At 36.5% G+C, this 17,471-nt stretch overlaps 1 protein-coding gene across 4 annotated transcripts in view; it reads right to left on the bottom strand.

Moving 5' to 3' along the window:
* Positions 1-2,922: 2,922 nt before the first annotated feature.
* Positions 2,923-17,471, bottom strand: part of FANCB (FA complementation group B) — a 35,242-nt gene continuing 20,693 nt past the window's right edge. For all 4 annotated transcript variants that reach the window (XM_027835292.1, XM_027835291.1, XM_027835289.1 and 1 more), the window contains 5 exons: positions 13,460-13,588; positions 10,803-10,969; positions 8,320-8,759; positions 7,983-8,220; positions 2,923-3,402 (listed from right to left, as the gene is read on the bottom strand). In XM_027835292.1, coding sequence (XP_027691093.1) covers positions 2,976-3,402; positions 7,983-8,220; positions 8,320-8,759; positions 10,803-10,969; positions 13,460-13,588 — 1,401 coding nt within the window. In that variant the 3' untranslated portion in view covers positions 2,923-2,975. The remainder of the gene's footprint in view (positions 3,403-7,982; positions 8,221-8,319; positions 8,760-10,802; positions 10,970-13,459; positions 13,589-17,471) is intronic.

A 17,471-nucleotide genomic window follows, 5' to 3' on the forward strand; every position in this document is an offset into this window, starting at 1 on the left:
TCCTGGTAGAAATCCTACCTGGTCATAGTGTATTATTCTTGTGATAAGTTGCTGTAATCTATTTGCTAATATTTTATTTTAAAATTTTGCATCTATATTCATTAGTCTATAATTTTCTTTCTCTGTTTTGACTCTTCCTGGTTTAGTTATCAGCACCATATTTGTATCATAGAAAGAATTTGGTAAGACTCTTTCTTTGGCTATTTTCCCAAATAGTCTATACAGTATTGGAATTAATTGTTCTTTAAATGTTTGATAGAATTCACTTTTAAATCCATCTGGCCCTGGATTTTTTCCTTGGGAGTTCATCAATGGCTTGTTCAATTTCTTTTTCTGAGATGGGGTTAACTATTTTACTTCCTCTTCTGTTAATCTAGGCAATTTATGTTTTTATAAATATTCATCCATTTCACTGATTGCCAGATTTATTGGCATACAGTTGGGCAAAACAGTTCTTAATTATTGTTTTAATTTCCTCTTCCTTGGTGGTGGATTCATTTCATTTTTGATACTGGTAATTTGGTTTTCTTCTTTTTTTTTTCCTAATTAACCAAAGGTTTATCTATTTTATTTTTTCTCATAAAACCAGGTCTTAGTTTTATTTATTAGTTCAATAGTTTTCTTAATTCAATTTTCTGAATTTCTCCTTTGGTTTTCAGTATTTCCAATTTGCTGTTTTGGTGTTTGCCTTTCTGCACTAGATTGTGAGGTTTTTATGCCCTAGTACATGGTCAGTTTGTGTGTATGTACTATGTAATGCCAAGAAAAAGTATATTCCTTTCTATCTCCAATCAATTTTCTCCAGAGGTCTACCATACCTAACTTTTCTAAAATTCTATTCACCTCCTTAACTTCTTATTTATTTTGTGGTTAGATTTATCTAGTTCAGAGAAGGGGAGGTTGAGGTCCCCTACTAGTATAATTTTGCTGTCTTCCTGTAACTCCCTGAACTTCTCTAAGAATTTGGATGCTATACCACTTAGTGCATATATGTTTAGTAACGATATTACTTCATTGTCTATGGTGCCTTTCAGCAGAATGTAGTTTCTTTCCTTATCTCTTTTGATAAGATCTATTTTTGCTTTTGCTTTGTCTAAGATCAGGATTGCTAACCCTGTTTTTTATATTTATTTAGTTTATATGTAGATTTATATTTATTTAGATTTATATAGTTCTTAATTCACTATAGATTCCTAAAGAAACACATTTTGGACAATGATGACAGTCATAAAGCCTATATCAAGAAACTAAAGAAGCTTACTTATGCAACAGCAGGGGTTTCTGCCCTCCTTTGCACTCTGCATATTGCTTTATACACAGTATGTACTCAAAAATTATTTTAAAAAATTACTACACCACTAGATCATGAATAAATGCTCCTGGAGCTTAGGGGGAAAACTGCATACCAGAATTCCAAGACAGATTTCACTGCCACTTTGGTTTCTTTAACCACCAATTGATAACTATTTCTCTCAAAAATAACTGAGGGGCAGCTAAGTGGCACAGTGGATAAAGCAGCAGCCCTGGAGTCAGGAGGACCCTAGTTCAAATCTGGCCTCAGACACATAACACTCACTAGCTGTGTGACTCTGGGCAAGTCACTTAATCCCAATTGCCTCATATAAAAATAAAAAAGTAAATGAGAAACATTCCTGTGGCTTCTATGTTTTGTGTAATTCCTCTTTCTCTCTCCTTCTTTTTTCCTCTCTTATTCCTCCAGATGCCATTTTTTCCACAAAAAATTGGTTCACAGGATAATAGATTTAAAGTTGGAAGAGATTTTAGAAGTCACTGAATTCAGACTCCTCTACAGATGAGGAAACTGAAGCCCAAAGAGGTTAAGTAATTTGACCAAGGTCACCAAGTACAACTAAAGTCATAGAGCTGTTAAATATGGGCAAAACTTGAATCCAGGTCTTTCTGCTTTTTTTTTTTGCTTTTTAGTGAGGCAATTGGGGTCAAGTGACTTGCCCAGGGACACACAGCTATTAAGTGTCATGTGTCTAAGGTTGGATTTGAACTCAGGTCCTCCTGACTCCAAGGCCAGAGCTCTACCTACTGCGCCATCTAGCTGCCCCTAAAGACCTGTCTTTTTTTTTTTTTTTAAGGCAATTGCGGTTAAGTGACTTGCCCAGGGTCACACAGCTAGTAAGTGTCAAGTGTTTGGTCTGAGGCCGGATTTGAACTCAGGTCCTCCTGACTTTAGGACTGGTGCTCTATCCACTGCACCACCTAGCTGCCCCAGCTCTTTCTGATTTCAAATCCAGTACTCTATTCACTAATCCACACTACTAAATTTTTGCCTCTTGGAATGTTTTCCTCCATTGCTTCTTTTGAAATCAATTCCCAATCAATGGAATCCTTACTGATACTTAAAGTCTCAAGGAGTTCAATACACTTCAGGTTATTCTAGTTCTAATTCTAGATTGCTCTGCCTAGAGTTATAATTCTAAGTTACTTAAAGACATTCTCAATTTGTAAGTAAATTAAGATTTATATAGGCAAACTATTTAAAATAATACATATCTGAAGAAAATGACATTAAATTTTTGAAGATCTGACTGACATATTTTCAGTGACACTTTCCAGTTGACATTAAATTGACAGCAGCTTTCAAGACTTTAGTTCTAAAATTCTTATTTAGTCACTTTGCTAAGTAGATCATGTTCTATAAACACAGACATCACATTCCATGTAAATTTGACACTTACAGGAGTTCTTCATTCCCAGCAGACACTCCCTACCAAGAACTAGTTTTAAGGGATTCTTAAGTTGGGTAATTGTGAAGGTTAGATGTTAGATATTAACATCATGTCTCTCTACTATTTAGAAAGTGATTTTTGACAAGTTATTTTCTGTAATGTCAAAAAATATGAGATGAAAAAATTTGTCTTTATTTTTCCAAAGGGATCACCCACAATGATGTAAAATGAAAACAAATGGAACACAAATTATGGAGGCAGTTAAATAAACATTTAATAATCATTCAATTTCTGAGCAGCTAAGTCTGATTTCAGCTGAACCCCCATGACTTTCAAAGTCATTTCTCGGTAAGTAGCACTGCTCAGTGTTAAGTTCATGCCCCACATGATTTGCTCCTTTTCCTGCTGAAGCTCCTCTCTGATCCGCTGTGTTGCTTCCTCTGCGCCCAATGAGGAAGCCTTGAGCATGCTGCTGCTGCTGCTTTTCTTGATTATTTCACACTTTTGTGTCAAGTTGCTTTCAACTTCAGATACAGCTGAAGAAAAAAAATTCTTAAGGGTGACAATTTCCTTTTCTAGAAACAGTGCCAACTGGTTAGTAAGGAATTTCTTGCTTCCTGATTTTAGCTGTTTTATCACACAGTTCATAGGGAGAACTTGGGTGAGATTATGAAGGCACTGGAACAAAGCTGTTTGATTCCTGGAATGAAAAAAAAATTTTATAAACATCATAAAGATGAGTTTTCTGTACAATGTCTCTAACACATTACCAATTCTCAATTAGAAATTATATAACCATATAGTTGAGGTAGGCTGCTAATTAATACAAATAAGACCTGCAGGGGTAAAATCCAATTCAATCTTGCTACTAATTATCTAACAAATGACTTCCTAAATTCTGAATCAGCTAAAAAGTTAACTAATTTGTCTTTGAAGTTATATGTAGATGCTTTTTGATAAGCCATAAGTTCATAAAATATGGAAGAAAAAAATTCACATCTCTGAAAAGTATTTTGTCTATAGCTCTGCTTCTATCCCATTTTACTCTGTATTATTATTTATTTGTATAAATGTCTTTTAAAAATATTTAAATTAGCCTTATTTTTTTTAAAGTTGACCTATTAATTTCTAAAAACTGGAGATGTCTTACTCTTTCAGATTAACTAATATCTCAACACTTTCTTTCCCCAACTTTGTCTCATGAAAAAGCATAGTGTTATAGTGAACATGTGTTAGCATTAAGGTGCCTTAAAAAAACAAAAACATATTAAGAACTTAGAATATAAAGTCCTTTCTTCCTTCTTTCTAATGTGCAACAGTACCTACTAGTTCAACAGATGTTATCTGGAATAAGCAATAATTTGGAATTTCAAAGTGTCAGCCCAAGAAAACTCATGTGTTTATTATATAGCTTGGATAAATTTTTTATTTTCTGCCCTCTAAATGCTTAAAAAGAATTTAAAGTTGAAACCACATCCAAAGAAAAATAACAAATTCTGCTAAGCATTTCACTGAAAATGTAGTAGATGTGCTTACATAAGTAAACTAAGGAATAATTAGGAACCTCAAGGAATAAACATAATCTCCAATCCTAGTAAATTTATCAGGATATCTTGTCATGACAGAAAGCTATCTATTGAATACTAAACAAGCACGTTGGGCAAATTCTGAAAACATAAATAACCTGTAATTATAGCAAATACACACACACACAGAGGAATGTATTTTTAAATGTTCAAGAAGACAAGAATCAGGCATTCTGGTTCATTTTTTTCCATGTGGTCATATCTACTGTCACGGTCCATTTGTTAGTATTAAGTGTATATAAGAATTGACAATAAAAACAGGTTTAAGATCATCTTTTCCATTGATTGGGATGAGAGGTATCAACCTTTTCATTTAAAACAGAAAAATCTCATTCCCCCAACAGTGGATGGGGTGGAAGGAAGGCAAGTTTAATTTCTTTTTATTTGTTTCCTTTAAAGTTTTGTTTTAAAATGTGTTTCAAATCATGCTTTTTGTTCCGACAAAACAGCCATGTATTGTTTCCCATTCCCTGTCTAGTCATCCTTTCCTAGAAGCAAAAGTTTAAAAAAAGAAAGAAAAAGAAAAAAAAAAAAGCCAGTCAGTACACAGTGTCAATCTATGCAATATTCCAAACATCCACAGGACTTCAACTCAGAGCCAAGTTTAATTTCAAGCAGCCTGCTATAAAGGAGGAATATCTCCTCATCAATAGCAACTTTCTTAAGACTAATGAACCTTCTTCCATCAACTTCCAAGTGGGATGAATGATGAATGAGAAGCAAAATTGTCTCTGATCCTCTCCTTAAGCAAAGTAATGGTAGCCAAGAAAAGTTTTGTTTCTACTATTTTTTTAAAGTTGCAAAATGGCCAACCAATTTTCTTTTTCCTCATTCAGGTGATTACTTATTCATTAGTTTCTTCGTATAGATTGTAGCATCTTCAATACTTTATTCAATAACTAGTAAACTCTTTACTGGCTAAATTCCTTTGGAAGGTGTCTGACTGCTTCCATTTCCTTTTCTTTTACTTCCTTCTAAACCTTCTGCAGTCTTTCTCTGACTTCATCATTCTTTCCATAATTATCAGTGGATTCTTAATTGCCAAATCTCAATTTTTGGCACCGTTCATATCACCCTCTTCTGGATACTATCTCCTTTCTAGATTTCCACTCCTGGTTCCCCTCCAAACTCTCTCATGACTCCTTCTCAGTCTTCTTTGTTGGATCTTCCTTTCGGTCACTTCCACTAACTGTCAGAACCCTCCATGTTTCTGTCCGAAGGCCTCTTCTCTTCTCCCTCTATACTCTCTCATGTGGTTATCTCATCAACTTCCATGGGTTTAATTATCTCTAAATAGATGATTTCAAGATCTATAGATCTTGAAATTCAAGTTCAGCCTTAGTTTCACTCCTGAGTTACAGACCAAGAGACATCTCAAACAGGGTGTCCCATAGACATCTCAGACTCAACACATACAAAAATGAACTCATTATCTTTCCCCACAAGCTCTCCCTTCTTCCTAATTTCCCTATTAATGTCAAGTTACCCAGTTACCTTGCAACCTCAGTGTCATCCTTGAGTCCTCATTGTTTTTGGTTTGGTTTTTTTTGGGGGGGTTAAGTGACTTGCCTAGGGTCACACAGCTAGGAAGCGTCAAGTATCTGAGGTCAGATTTGAACTTAGGTCCTCCTGACTCCAGGGCAGGTGCTCTATCCACCGTGCCACCTAGCTGCCCCCCTCATTGGTTTTTAATAAATGTATATCAATTGACTAATTCATCCCACATATCTAACGTTTTGCTAACTTCTGTTTCTACTTTCGCAACATCTTTCATATACAGCTGCCACCTTGGTGTAGGCTCCTCCCCACCTCATGCCTGAACTACTGCAGTAGACTGCTGGTTGGTCTCCCTTCCTCAGGTCTCTCTCTACTCCAGTTCATTCTCCATTCCTCAGCCAAAGTGATCTTCCTAAAGCACAGAACTGACCATGTCATCCCCTCTATTCAATGAACTCCAGCGCCTCCCTGTTACAGGATCAAATAGAAAATCCATTGTTTGGATTTTAAAGCCCTTCATACCCTGACCCTCTCCTACCTTTCTAGTTTCCTTATATTTTACTTCCCTCTAATTGATAGTGACTTAGAACATTTTTTCATATGACTATAGCTTTGGTTTCTTCTTCTGAAAACTGCCTGTTCAAATCCTTTGACCATTTATAAATTGGGGAATGACATCTGTATCAGAGATACTTGTTGCAAATTTTCCCCCTAGTTTTCTGCTTTCCTTATAATTTTGGTTGCATTAGGTTTGTTTGTACAAAAATCTTTTTAATTTTATATAATCAAAATCACCTATTTTACATTTTGTAATGCTCTCTATATTTTCTTTTGTCCTAAATTCTTCCCTTATCCATACATCTGACACATAAACCAGTCCATGCTCTCCGAATTTGCTTATGGTATCCTAACCTTTTATGTGTAAATCATGTACTCATTTTGATCTTATCATGGTATATGGTATGAGATGTGTACCTGGAAAGACTTACATGAACTGATGCAAATTGAAGTGAACAGCACCAGGAGAACATTGTACATAGTAAATGCAATATTGTTCGATGAAGAACTGTGAATGATTTGGCTATTCTCAGCAGTACAATGATCGAAGACAATCCCAAAGGACTGATGATGAAGCATGATGAAGCACATTATCTGCCTCCAGAGAAAGAGCTGATACTGTCCTAATACATTTTTTTTTTGGTGAGGCAACTGGGGTTAAGTGACTTGCCCAGAGTCACACAGCTAGTCAGTGTTATGTATGTGAGGTCGAATTTGAACTCAGGTCCTCTTGACTCCAGGGCCAGTGCTCTAACCATTGCACCACCTACCTGTCCCTTGTCTGAATAAATATTGAAGCATGCTATTTTCACTTTTTCTTTTATTTGTGTCTCCATGTACACAATGACTATATGGAAATGTTTTACATGATTACACATGTATAACCTATATCTGATTGCTTACCATCTCAGAGAGGGGGGAGGGAGAGAAGGAAGGATAGAATATGGAACTCAAAACGTTTTAAAAAAATGTTAAAAAATTGTTTTAACATATAATTGGGAAATTACACATACATGTATGTGTATATATATATGTGTGTGTGTCTTTATATATATACATATGTATGTGTATATATATGTATGAAGACACACAGACACACACACACACAGACACACACACACACACACACACACACACACACACACACACACACATATATTCCTTTCCATATACTCAATGATCTAGTGACATTAGCCAATTAAGCCTTTTTATTGGCTGTCTCCCATGCCTGGAGAGCATTCCCTCCTCACCTCCACAGCCAAATTCCTATTCAGGGAGAAACCTTTCCTGGTCCCTTCCTCCCACTCCCTCTAAAGTTAATGTCTTCCCTCTATGATTACCTTTAGTTTACACTGAATTATCTCTTTTACATACATAATCATTTTCATGTGTGAATATGAAGCTACCTGAGGGCAAGGAATGTATTTTTTGTTTGTTTTAAATATCCCTAGGCTTCACAGTGCTTGATACATATTAAGTGTTTAATAAATTCATGTTCACTGACTGACAGTTGTTGTGAAGATCAAATTTATGTAAAGCCCTCTGTAAACCTTAAATTACTATATAAATATTAGCTATTATTAACTATACTTTATAAATATCAAGGCACTATGTAAATGTCAGCTTTATATTAATTTACCTGCAATACACTGTTAAAATTCCTTCAAAGGGTGTTTTTTGTTTCCAGTTGAAGAATGTCCCATGCAAAGCCCCTAGACTTTTACAAAAGAAGCTATCTGGAAATTCTTTGACTGTTTCACATTCCATGTGTCCAAGAAGCCATGTTTTCACTGAAGTCAATGTACAATCAGGTGATGTTATTTGAAAACAAAATTTGTGAAATACTGCAAGAAGTGCAAAAAGGTCTTCCATAGGTTCTATAAGAAAAAAATGACATGAACTAAAAATCTATGTTATTAAGCTTTTAAAATTTTCAGTCACCAAAAAAGATGTACCATGTACTAAAAAAAAATTACCTTTCAAAGGTTGATTCTTCTCTGGTAAGGTTACTGAATATTTTTCACTGGAGATATCTTCTATACTTAAAGAAAGTCTCCCACAAGGCACAGTACAGCTTTCTCCAAATCGGCCACTGTTTTCTCCCCATCTGGCATGTAGCATTACAATACAACAAAAATTATGGAATGCCAAAAGTGGTGAAAGAGTTGTAACAGCTGTAAATACCTGGATGCAGTTAGCCTCAGATGACTGTTCATTAAAATTGTTTTTTCTTTCCTTATTATGAAGGATCAATTTAATTCTTTTTGCTGCTGATTCAGTTTCACATGGAGATGACAGTGATGCAGGGAAAGACACCTTATCCAACTTGATCACACTGTTTTTACACTGAATAAGTGGAGGGTTGGAAGTGTAGGCTTGATCCATTAACAATGATAAAGTCACATCATTTAGGAGTCTGTAAAAACCACAAAGATTTGTTGTAATCCAAGTGCATTTTTAAAAATCAAACAAAAATGATGGAGAATTGGGCAAAGATGTATTCTGACATTTTGGTTTTTTCCCCCTTTCCCTTACTGAGGAATATTTCAAATTTGTTTTGTTTTTGTTTTTCGGTAAGGCAATTGGGTTAAGTGACTTGCCCAGGGTCACACAGCTAGTAAGTGTCAAATGTCTGAGGCTGAATTTGAACTCAGGTCCTCTTGACTCCAAAGCCAGAGCTTTATCCACTGTGCCACCTAGATGCCCCAGAATGTTTCGAATTTGAACGCTGTTCTTTGAATCCTGTTACTACTGTTCCTCTTGAAACAGACAACTAGAAATATCTTAAAATATTTTATTCTTCCAAGGATTAAGAATGGTAGTAAGTTCCTTAAATAAATGAATCATTTTCTAAGACTAATCAACACCTTGATTCTACTCAATAATGGAGTATTAAACAATTAAAAAAAAACGAAACAAAAAAAAAACCCTAAACTACTCCTCAACTTTATTGCAAAGAAAAGTACAATGTTAACAAGAGAATGAAATAGAAATGCAAATCACCCCTCACTCTAACTTCCCTATTTCTGTTGAGGGCTCACTCAGTTTCACAATTTCAGTCATTCTTCAATTTTCACTATCCTTCACCCAACCCTTCTCATATCCAACTAGCCATTAAATCTTGTAAATTCTACCTCAAACACATCTCTCATACCTGCTCACTTCTCTCTACTTACATGGTGGACTACTAAAATTGTTTACTCATTAGTCTCCCTGACTGGTCTCAACTCTTTCTAATCCATATCCACATTCCACACAGTTGTCAAAATTAAGATTCTTGAAGCACAGGTCTGATCATGTCATTCCCCTACTCAATAAACTTTGGTGACTCCCTCTCACCTTAATATAAACTCTTATTTGACATTTGTAGTTCATCACAACCTACCTCCAATCTACCTCTGACTTATTGCACATTAGCCTCTGTGCATTCTGTGATACAGACAAATTGGCTCACTTGGTTTTTTTTGCTTGAATATTACATTTACTCTTAGCATAGAATGGGTAACTGAATTAACGTTACATAATAAAGAAGAAATAATACATAACAAAACATCTACCAACAGTTTTTTTGCCTACTGCACTCCTAGAACTAGAAGTATCTCCCCTCTCCCAAGACTATGGACATAGCCTCAAACCTAGAGGTTCTAAGAAATGCACATTTTTGAGTTCTCCTTTGAGTACACAAAGGAATGTTAGCAACTCAGTTTTCAAGGCTCAGGATAGAAGATGCAGAAGTTCTGTATTCAGGATTTCAGCTCAGATTAGGGTGTAAAACTCAGGATCTGGTGTATATTGGAGCTCTTATTCCTGGACTAGAGAAGAATTTGTTTTCAGTTTTAAAAGTTTATTGCTAGGCTATTAGTAGTACTAGGGGATGAGAATGAAAGCAGGTAAGTGTAATGGACACAGACCAAACATTAACTAACAAGAATTTATAGTTTAGGCAATCACAGAAATAGGGGCTAGAAAGGCCTTCAAAAATCACATAATTCAATCTCCAAACTTTACCGGAAACAAAGATCAAGTGACACAGTTCATAAGGTTTCCTGATTGCTAGTTCAGTTTCTTGATTGCCAGCTCCTTCCACTAACCACACCATAATTGTTTAGCAACTCTCACCCTGTCTATTCTAACAGAACAAAAAAAGAACGGAAAATTCCCTTATTTCATGGGTACAGATACATTATTATTTTAATAATTCTTTTGCTTTTCTGTCCTGTCATTAATATCTTAAAGACCACTGATATCCCTGATATCCCCTAAACAGTCAGCACTTGACTATCTTTGCAGTACCATTATTATCCCACCGTTCTGGACTCAGAGAAATTGACTCAGCAATTTCCACCAGAATCACCAATTTATATGATGTGATGAATCTAAAAATCTTGGTATTAAAAAAACTCATTCCTAGAATATTAATCAGTCTAACATGATGATATCAGAGTTTATATTAACTTACAATACAAAAGAATTCTTGATTTCTACTCCAACAACCAAATGGTCATCCAGCACACGATACCACATCTTCTCTATTATATGTTTTGAATCATGAGATGTGTCTGATAGCTTTTCATTCAAGGAATGGGGAAGGTGTTTTTTATCACCACAGAGAGAAACAAGAATATCCTTAGGAAAAAAAAGAAACATCTTTTTAGATGTAGTATGTTCAATATAAAGCAACTAGCCTGTTTAGATCTTATAGTCTAAAACAATTTGTTATTTGTTTAATATTTAGTTTCTTTAAAGATTTTCACGTAAGTCAAGTATATTATCTCTATTAGAGTGACAAAAATGAAGTAAGGTGGGGAAAGGAGAAAAGGTATGAATGTTTGATGACCTTTTTACCTATCAGGAAAGCTAATGTAAATATAAGCTGTATAAAAGCTGTATTAAAATTCAAAAGGGACAGATTTCTTCACATAAATAATAATAAGTGGAACCAAAATATTCCAATATTGATGGCTGGGACCTAGATTTTAATTTTTCAAAATTTTAACTATCAATCTATTTTATGAAACTTACCACTGAACTATATGCTTGTTCATGTAACCAATCTCTCTACTTGCCTAGGCCTCTCATTATATCAACGTCAATTATAACAATTTCTTAAAAGTAAAATTTATCTTAGAAGCTAATCAGGCCTAAGATACAAAGTTACCTAAAATAAAATAGGAATGATCCTCAGATAAGCATAGGAGCATTTAAGATTTTTTATGTAAGCCAATAAGGCTCTATGACCAGATTATCAGACATTCTAGGAAACTCTCTTTTCAGATTCTTTACCAGAACTTATCCTCAGATGGACAGCATATGAGCACAATGGGAAGAAAGTTGCCACGGCCCTCAAGCAGTGTAACTATAAAGACAAAAACAAAACAGTCCCTACCAAGAAGTACCTTAAAAGGTTCCTGTGGGTTTCCTGGCTACTTTCTTAGCTTCCTTTCAGCCTCCCAAGCCTTGCAGGGGGTTGCTTGGACCTACACGTTTGGGGCTAAAGTAAGTTTTATATACTGATGTTATGTTTTATGCGTGCCTTAAAAGTCTCTGATAGTTGTCTGCTCTTATTTCTTTAAAGAATTAGTAAAAGTGTACATATGTTAAATTATATTACAATACTTTAGTGATTACAATAAAAATTCCTTGTAGGAACTGTTTTTATATATTTTACATATCCCCAGCCTTGAGCACAGATCCTTCAATGTAATAGAGGATAAATTAATAATTGATAAATTAATAATGCTTAATTAATAATATTTGTTGGACTAGAATTAAAAGAAAAAGTCTGTCTCTTGAGGAAACAGTAAAGTTTTTCTCATCAGAATCATGATGTGACCCAAAGGATATAATGTAAGGTTACATAGGTTACATTAATTGAAAATTGAATCCTAAAAACTACTAGATGCCAAATTCATGCATTCTATTATTTTAAATCTCCTAAATTTTCTGGGCAGTAAATCATTTTTCCAGATTGCAGATTTTTTTTCTTTTTTAAGACTTCTGGATTTAATTACATAGATTATAACTACAGAAAGTAAAAACAGACTACACTATTTTGACAAAACAACAAAAACCCAACAACAAATTAAGTAATTTGGATTTACATAGTCCGCAACTTCATCTCTCTGGAATTGTGATTAAAAATCCAGAAGAGTAAACAAAAATGGACCCAAAAGCAGTCAAAAATAGCCCATATACTAAAACTGTCCCAAGTAAGGGTCCCTCACGCAGAGAAAATTTTACTCTTTCTTTATACACAATCCCTAATATGCTTGGCTTTTTTTTCCCCAAAGAAATGTTACTGCTGTGTTTTGTTTTCACATCTCCTCTAGTTCCTAATATATTACTTTCTCATATCGCTCCCTAAGAACTATCCTTTAAAATAAAGAAGAAGAATTGGTTGGTTTAGCAAACCAACCAACATCCTAAAAAAAAATCTGATGTTTATATGCATGCTTGGTTTATAAACCCACAAGAGATTTAGAAACAACAGAAATTGGGAAAAAAAGAAAGTGGGAAGGGGGTGTTTATAAGCAAGCATACTAATAGCATCATGACAGCTAAGCAAAGAAAGAGACATCAAAACGATAAAAAGTGACACAATAAAGAAAAAAAAACTGACACTCTTGGGCCACAAAGGCAAATGAACTTACAGGATTTAGGCCCTGAAGACATCATTATATTATCACATAGTACAATAACTGATGTTCAAAATGATGTCCCTGAGTAATCAAGAATAAATTTTGGTCAGTTTATAATTTTAAGAAGACAAGGAAGCACAGAACATATTTTTAAAAAGCTTTTTTTTTTAAAAAAAGACAATAGTTAAAAGGCTTTTTCAGTGCTTAATTGAATGACCCCTCAGTTCTTCAGTAAATCTGATTATTTCTAACAACAGCTCTCCGAAAGGATCTGCAATCATAATGCATTAATGCTTATAAGGTGAGTTACTAGTAAAAAGGCAACAATTGCCTCTTTAGTGAAATGTGTTCTTAGTCCATAAAGCAATATTTTCTGATATGCACCCCAAATAATAATTCACCTAAGTACTAGAGTTCTTTCATACATCTCAATTTTCCATCTTATAAAATGTTATAATGGTCATATGATTAATTTTACCTCCTCTTCATATGGTGGAATATATTCTTTCCCTTGAACAAGGCCTACTAAAGCTTTGCAAGATTTTGAAAGAATCCTTTCCTTAAGTAGGAGATGCTTCTGCAATTCTTGAATAGATGCCAAACCAATCTGTAAGGTTGAAGAAAAGATGTTACCCATAGTTATAATTTCAATAGAAGGTGGAAGGATTTGGTCAACACTAAGAGTTCAAAAGTTCTATTATACCAATTTTCATACATTTCCATATTTTAAAAAAAAAACACCTCTATTTCTCCAATCATTCAAGTCATCTTTGAAGAATCTTTCTGTCTAGCAATCAGTCTTAAACATCTAGATGTACCAGACATCATGCTAAGCACTGAGGATACAAAGAAAGGCAAAATGACAGTTTCTGCTATCAAGTAGCTCACAATCTAATGGAAAGAGACCAAACGAAAATAACTATGTACAAGCAAGCTATGTACAAGATAAACTGAAAATAATTAACAGAGGGAAGGCATAGAACTTTGAGGCATCTGGAAATGCTTCTTGTAGAAGATAGGATTTTAGCTGAGGAAGCCAGAGAAGCCAAGAGGAGAGCATCCCAGGCATGACAAGGGACAGTCAATGAAAATGTCCAAAGGGTGAGAAGGAGATGGAGTGTCTTGTGTAAGGAAGAGCAAGGAGGTCACTGGCCCTGGATCCAAGGGTATGTAGGAGGGTGTAAGGAGTAAAAAGACTGGAAAGGAAAGGGTTTGGAGGGGCACCTTATGAAGGGCTTTAAACTCCAAAAAGAGGACATTATATTTGATCTAGTGGTAGATGACAGGAAGTCAGGGGTTAATTGAATAGGGGAGTGACAGTCAGACCTATGCTTTAGGACGGTCACGTTGACAGTAAGCCGAATGAAAGATGGAGTGGAATTGGGGAGACACTTCTGGAGGCAGAAAGATTAACTTGCAGGCTATTTCAACAGTTCAGGCATGAGGTGATGAGGGCCTGCACAACGGTGGGACAGTGTCAGAGAAGAGAAGTGGGTATAGCTGAGAAATGTTAGAAAGGTAGAAAAGCCAGGACTTGACAACTGATTGGATAAAGGGAGTGAGGTAGAAGATGACACCTAGGTTTCGAGCTTTGGTGATTGGCAGGATGATAGTACAGTAACAAGAAAGTTTGGAAGAGGGGAGGATTTGGGGGGAAAACGATGATTTCACTCGCAGACACGATGAGTTTAAGACGTCTACAGGAATACAGTTCAAGAAGTCTAACAGGCACCTGGAGATGCATGTCTGGAGGTCATCCGAGAGATTAGAGCTGAATAAGCAGATCTGAGGTTCATAAGCAGCATAGAGATAGTAACTGAATCCATTAGAGCTGATAAGATCACCAAGTAAAATAGCATTAAGGGAAAAAAGGCCTAAGTCTGAGCTTGCAAGACATGCATGGTTAATGGGGGGTGGCTTGGATGATGATCCAGCAAAGGAGACTGAGAAGGAACAGTCTGATAGGTAGAAGGAGAACCAGGAAACAGAAGTATCACAAGAATCCAGACAGAACACAGTGTCAAGGAGAAAAGAGTGAGCAACAGAGTTGAATGCTGAAGAGGTCAAAAAGGAGGAGGATTAAGAAAAGGCCACTGGATTTAGCAACTAAGAGATCACTGGCTACTCTGGAGAGAGCAGTTTTGGTGGAACGATAGGATCAGAAGCCAGATAGTAAGGGGTTAAGAAGAGAGTGAGACAAGAGAAAGCGGAGGCGCTTAACGTAGATGTCCTTTTCCAAGGAGTTTAGTCACAAGGGGCACAAAAGATATAGGACAATAGTTAGCAGGGATAGAAGGATCAACTTAGGATTTTTTCAGGATAATGGAGACGTGGGCATGTTTGTAGGCAGTAGGGAATGAGCCAGTAGACAGGAAGAGACTGAAAAAAAAAGTGACGACTGGAAATGGCAGAAGGGGAAAACTGTTGGAGAAGATGGGATACAATGGGATACCTTGAGCAGATAGAGAGGTTAGACTTGGCAAGGAGTAAGGCCACCTCATGATACGAGATGGGGCGAAGGAGAAGACAGTGGTATAAGGTATCTGGGAGGCAACAAGGGGAAGAGGGAGCCCTTAGTAAGCAGCCTCAATTTTTTTTTTTTTTATTTTTAGTAAAGTAGGGAGCAAGATTCTGAGTTGAGAAGGTGGAAAGAGCCCTGGGAGGTTTGAGGAGTGAAATGATTTGGAAGAGCTTCTGTGGAGAATGGGATAGTAAGTTAATTAGGGATGTGAAAAGGACTGCCTTGTAGCAGTGAGGCCGCAGGTGAAGATAAGTAACACAAATTTAAAGTGGCCAATTAGCAGTTTCATGATTTTCTCCACTTTCATTCAATAGCATGTAAATAGGAGTAATGGTAGCAGATGATGTGAGTGATTCAAATCTGAGTTTTAGCAGGGTAAGATATAATAAAAGGGCAAGGGATTCAAGAGAACAGTGTAGAATTTAACAGGGACTGAGAAAGAAGGACAATGTATTTAGTGCAGGGTTGATGGCCTGAAGGATCAGAGGAGACAATATGGAGAAGAATATGGTTTGGGTCTGCAAGGCTGAGGGAGAGGCAGAACGACACTAGATTGTGATTAAGTAAGGAAGTTTCAGAGTTCATGAATATGGAAGTGGTACATATGTGGTGATGGCAAGATCAAGAGGATTACCATCTGTGTGTGACTGAGATATGGGGGACGGGAAGGTCACGTGAAATTAAGATGAGGAACTGTGAAGTTAAGATGTTTGAGAGAGTTATCAACATATATGCTGAAGTTCCCTTTTATAAGGGCAGAAATTGGTGGAGAGAAAGATTGTGAGAACTCAATGAGGAAAGAAAGAGAGTGTCCTGGAAGTCAGTAAACAGTAGCTACCAGAATTTTGATTTGATGGTAGATACAGATTGAGCGAACCTCAGAGGAGGAGAGGTTATTGAGTGAGGGTGACAAGGGAGAACCTGGAAAGAGGAAGAAGGAATATTCCAATTCCTCTACCTCAACCAGTGAGTTGGTGTACTGAATAAAAGTGTAGCCAATGCTGTGAAGGACAGCCAGGGAGGTTGTGTCATCAGAAGGGAGTCAGGTCTCAGTGAGAGCCAGAAAATGGAAGGACTGGGAAGGGAAGAGATTTAAGATGAAAGAAAGTTTGTTGCCCATGGAGTAGGCATTCCAGAGAGGATAGTGGAAGGGGTGGGACACTGAAAAGGGTGGTGGTGGTGGTCGTGAAGGGAACAGAAATTAGGGATCAAACAATGAGGGATAAGGAATGGGGTTTGGACAACCAAGGAGAGTTCAGAATCACTGGGATGGCAGGATATGAAGAATTTGTTAATCTAGGGAACACTTTAGAAAGATTTGCAATGTCCACAGGCTTTGGCCTCAAGGTAAAGTCTTCTTAGGGTCTTTCAATCAAAGGGGCAAGTACTAGGAGCTGTCAGAATGGTGTTATTCTCCCTCCTTCAAGCAGGAAAGCAGGACACTAGGCTGGCAACTAGATGGAATGGTGTTTCTCTTCAGAGACGGAGGACTCTGGTGCTTAACAGAATGGTGTTTCTTCTCTTCCAGCAAAGGGCTGCACACAGGGAAGGAGATGTAGCATGATGGAATGGCACTCACCACAGTGGCAAGAGACTGGCACAATGGTATGGTAGCTTTCCTCTTCCCAGAAGAGGTTCGAGGTCATGCATGCTGAGATTCAACTGACACCTACTGTCTATCCTAACCATGAAAATCTGTCCCTTTTCTTCTATTTCTACCACCACCCTATTTCAGGCCGTCATTATTTCTCACTTAGTTACCTGCAACAGTTCCCCAACTAGTCTGTTTGCTTCCTGTTTTCCCCCATTCCAATCCACCTTACACATTATTGGTTAATTTTCCTAAACTACAGCTTAGATCATGTCACTACCCTGCACAAAACTATTAAATAGTTCCCTGTTGTCTGTAAGAAAGTCCAAATCCCTTAGCTTGACATTCAAGGCCCTCCATGATCTCTCTAGTTTATTG

This window comes from Vombatus ursinus, unplaced genomic scaffold (genome assembly GCF_900497805.2).
Source record: "Vombatus ursinus unplaced genomic scaffold, bare-nosed wombat genome assembly UNPS02014814.1, whole genome shotgun sequence".
NCBI lineage: Eukaryota > Metazoa > Chordata > Mammalia > Diprotodontia > Vombatidae > Vombatus > Vombatus ursinus.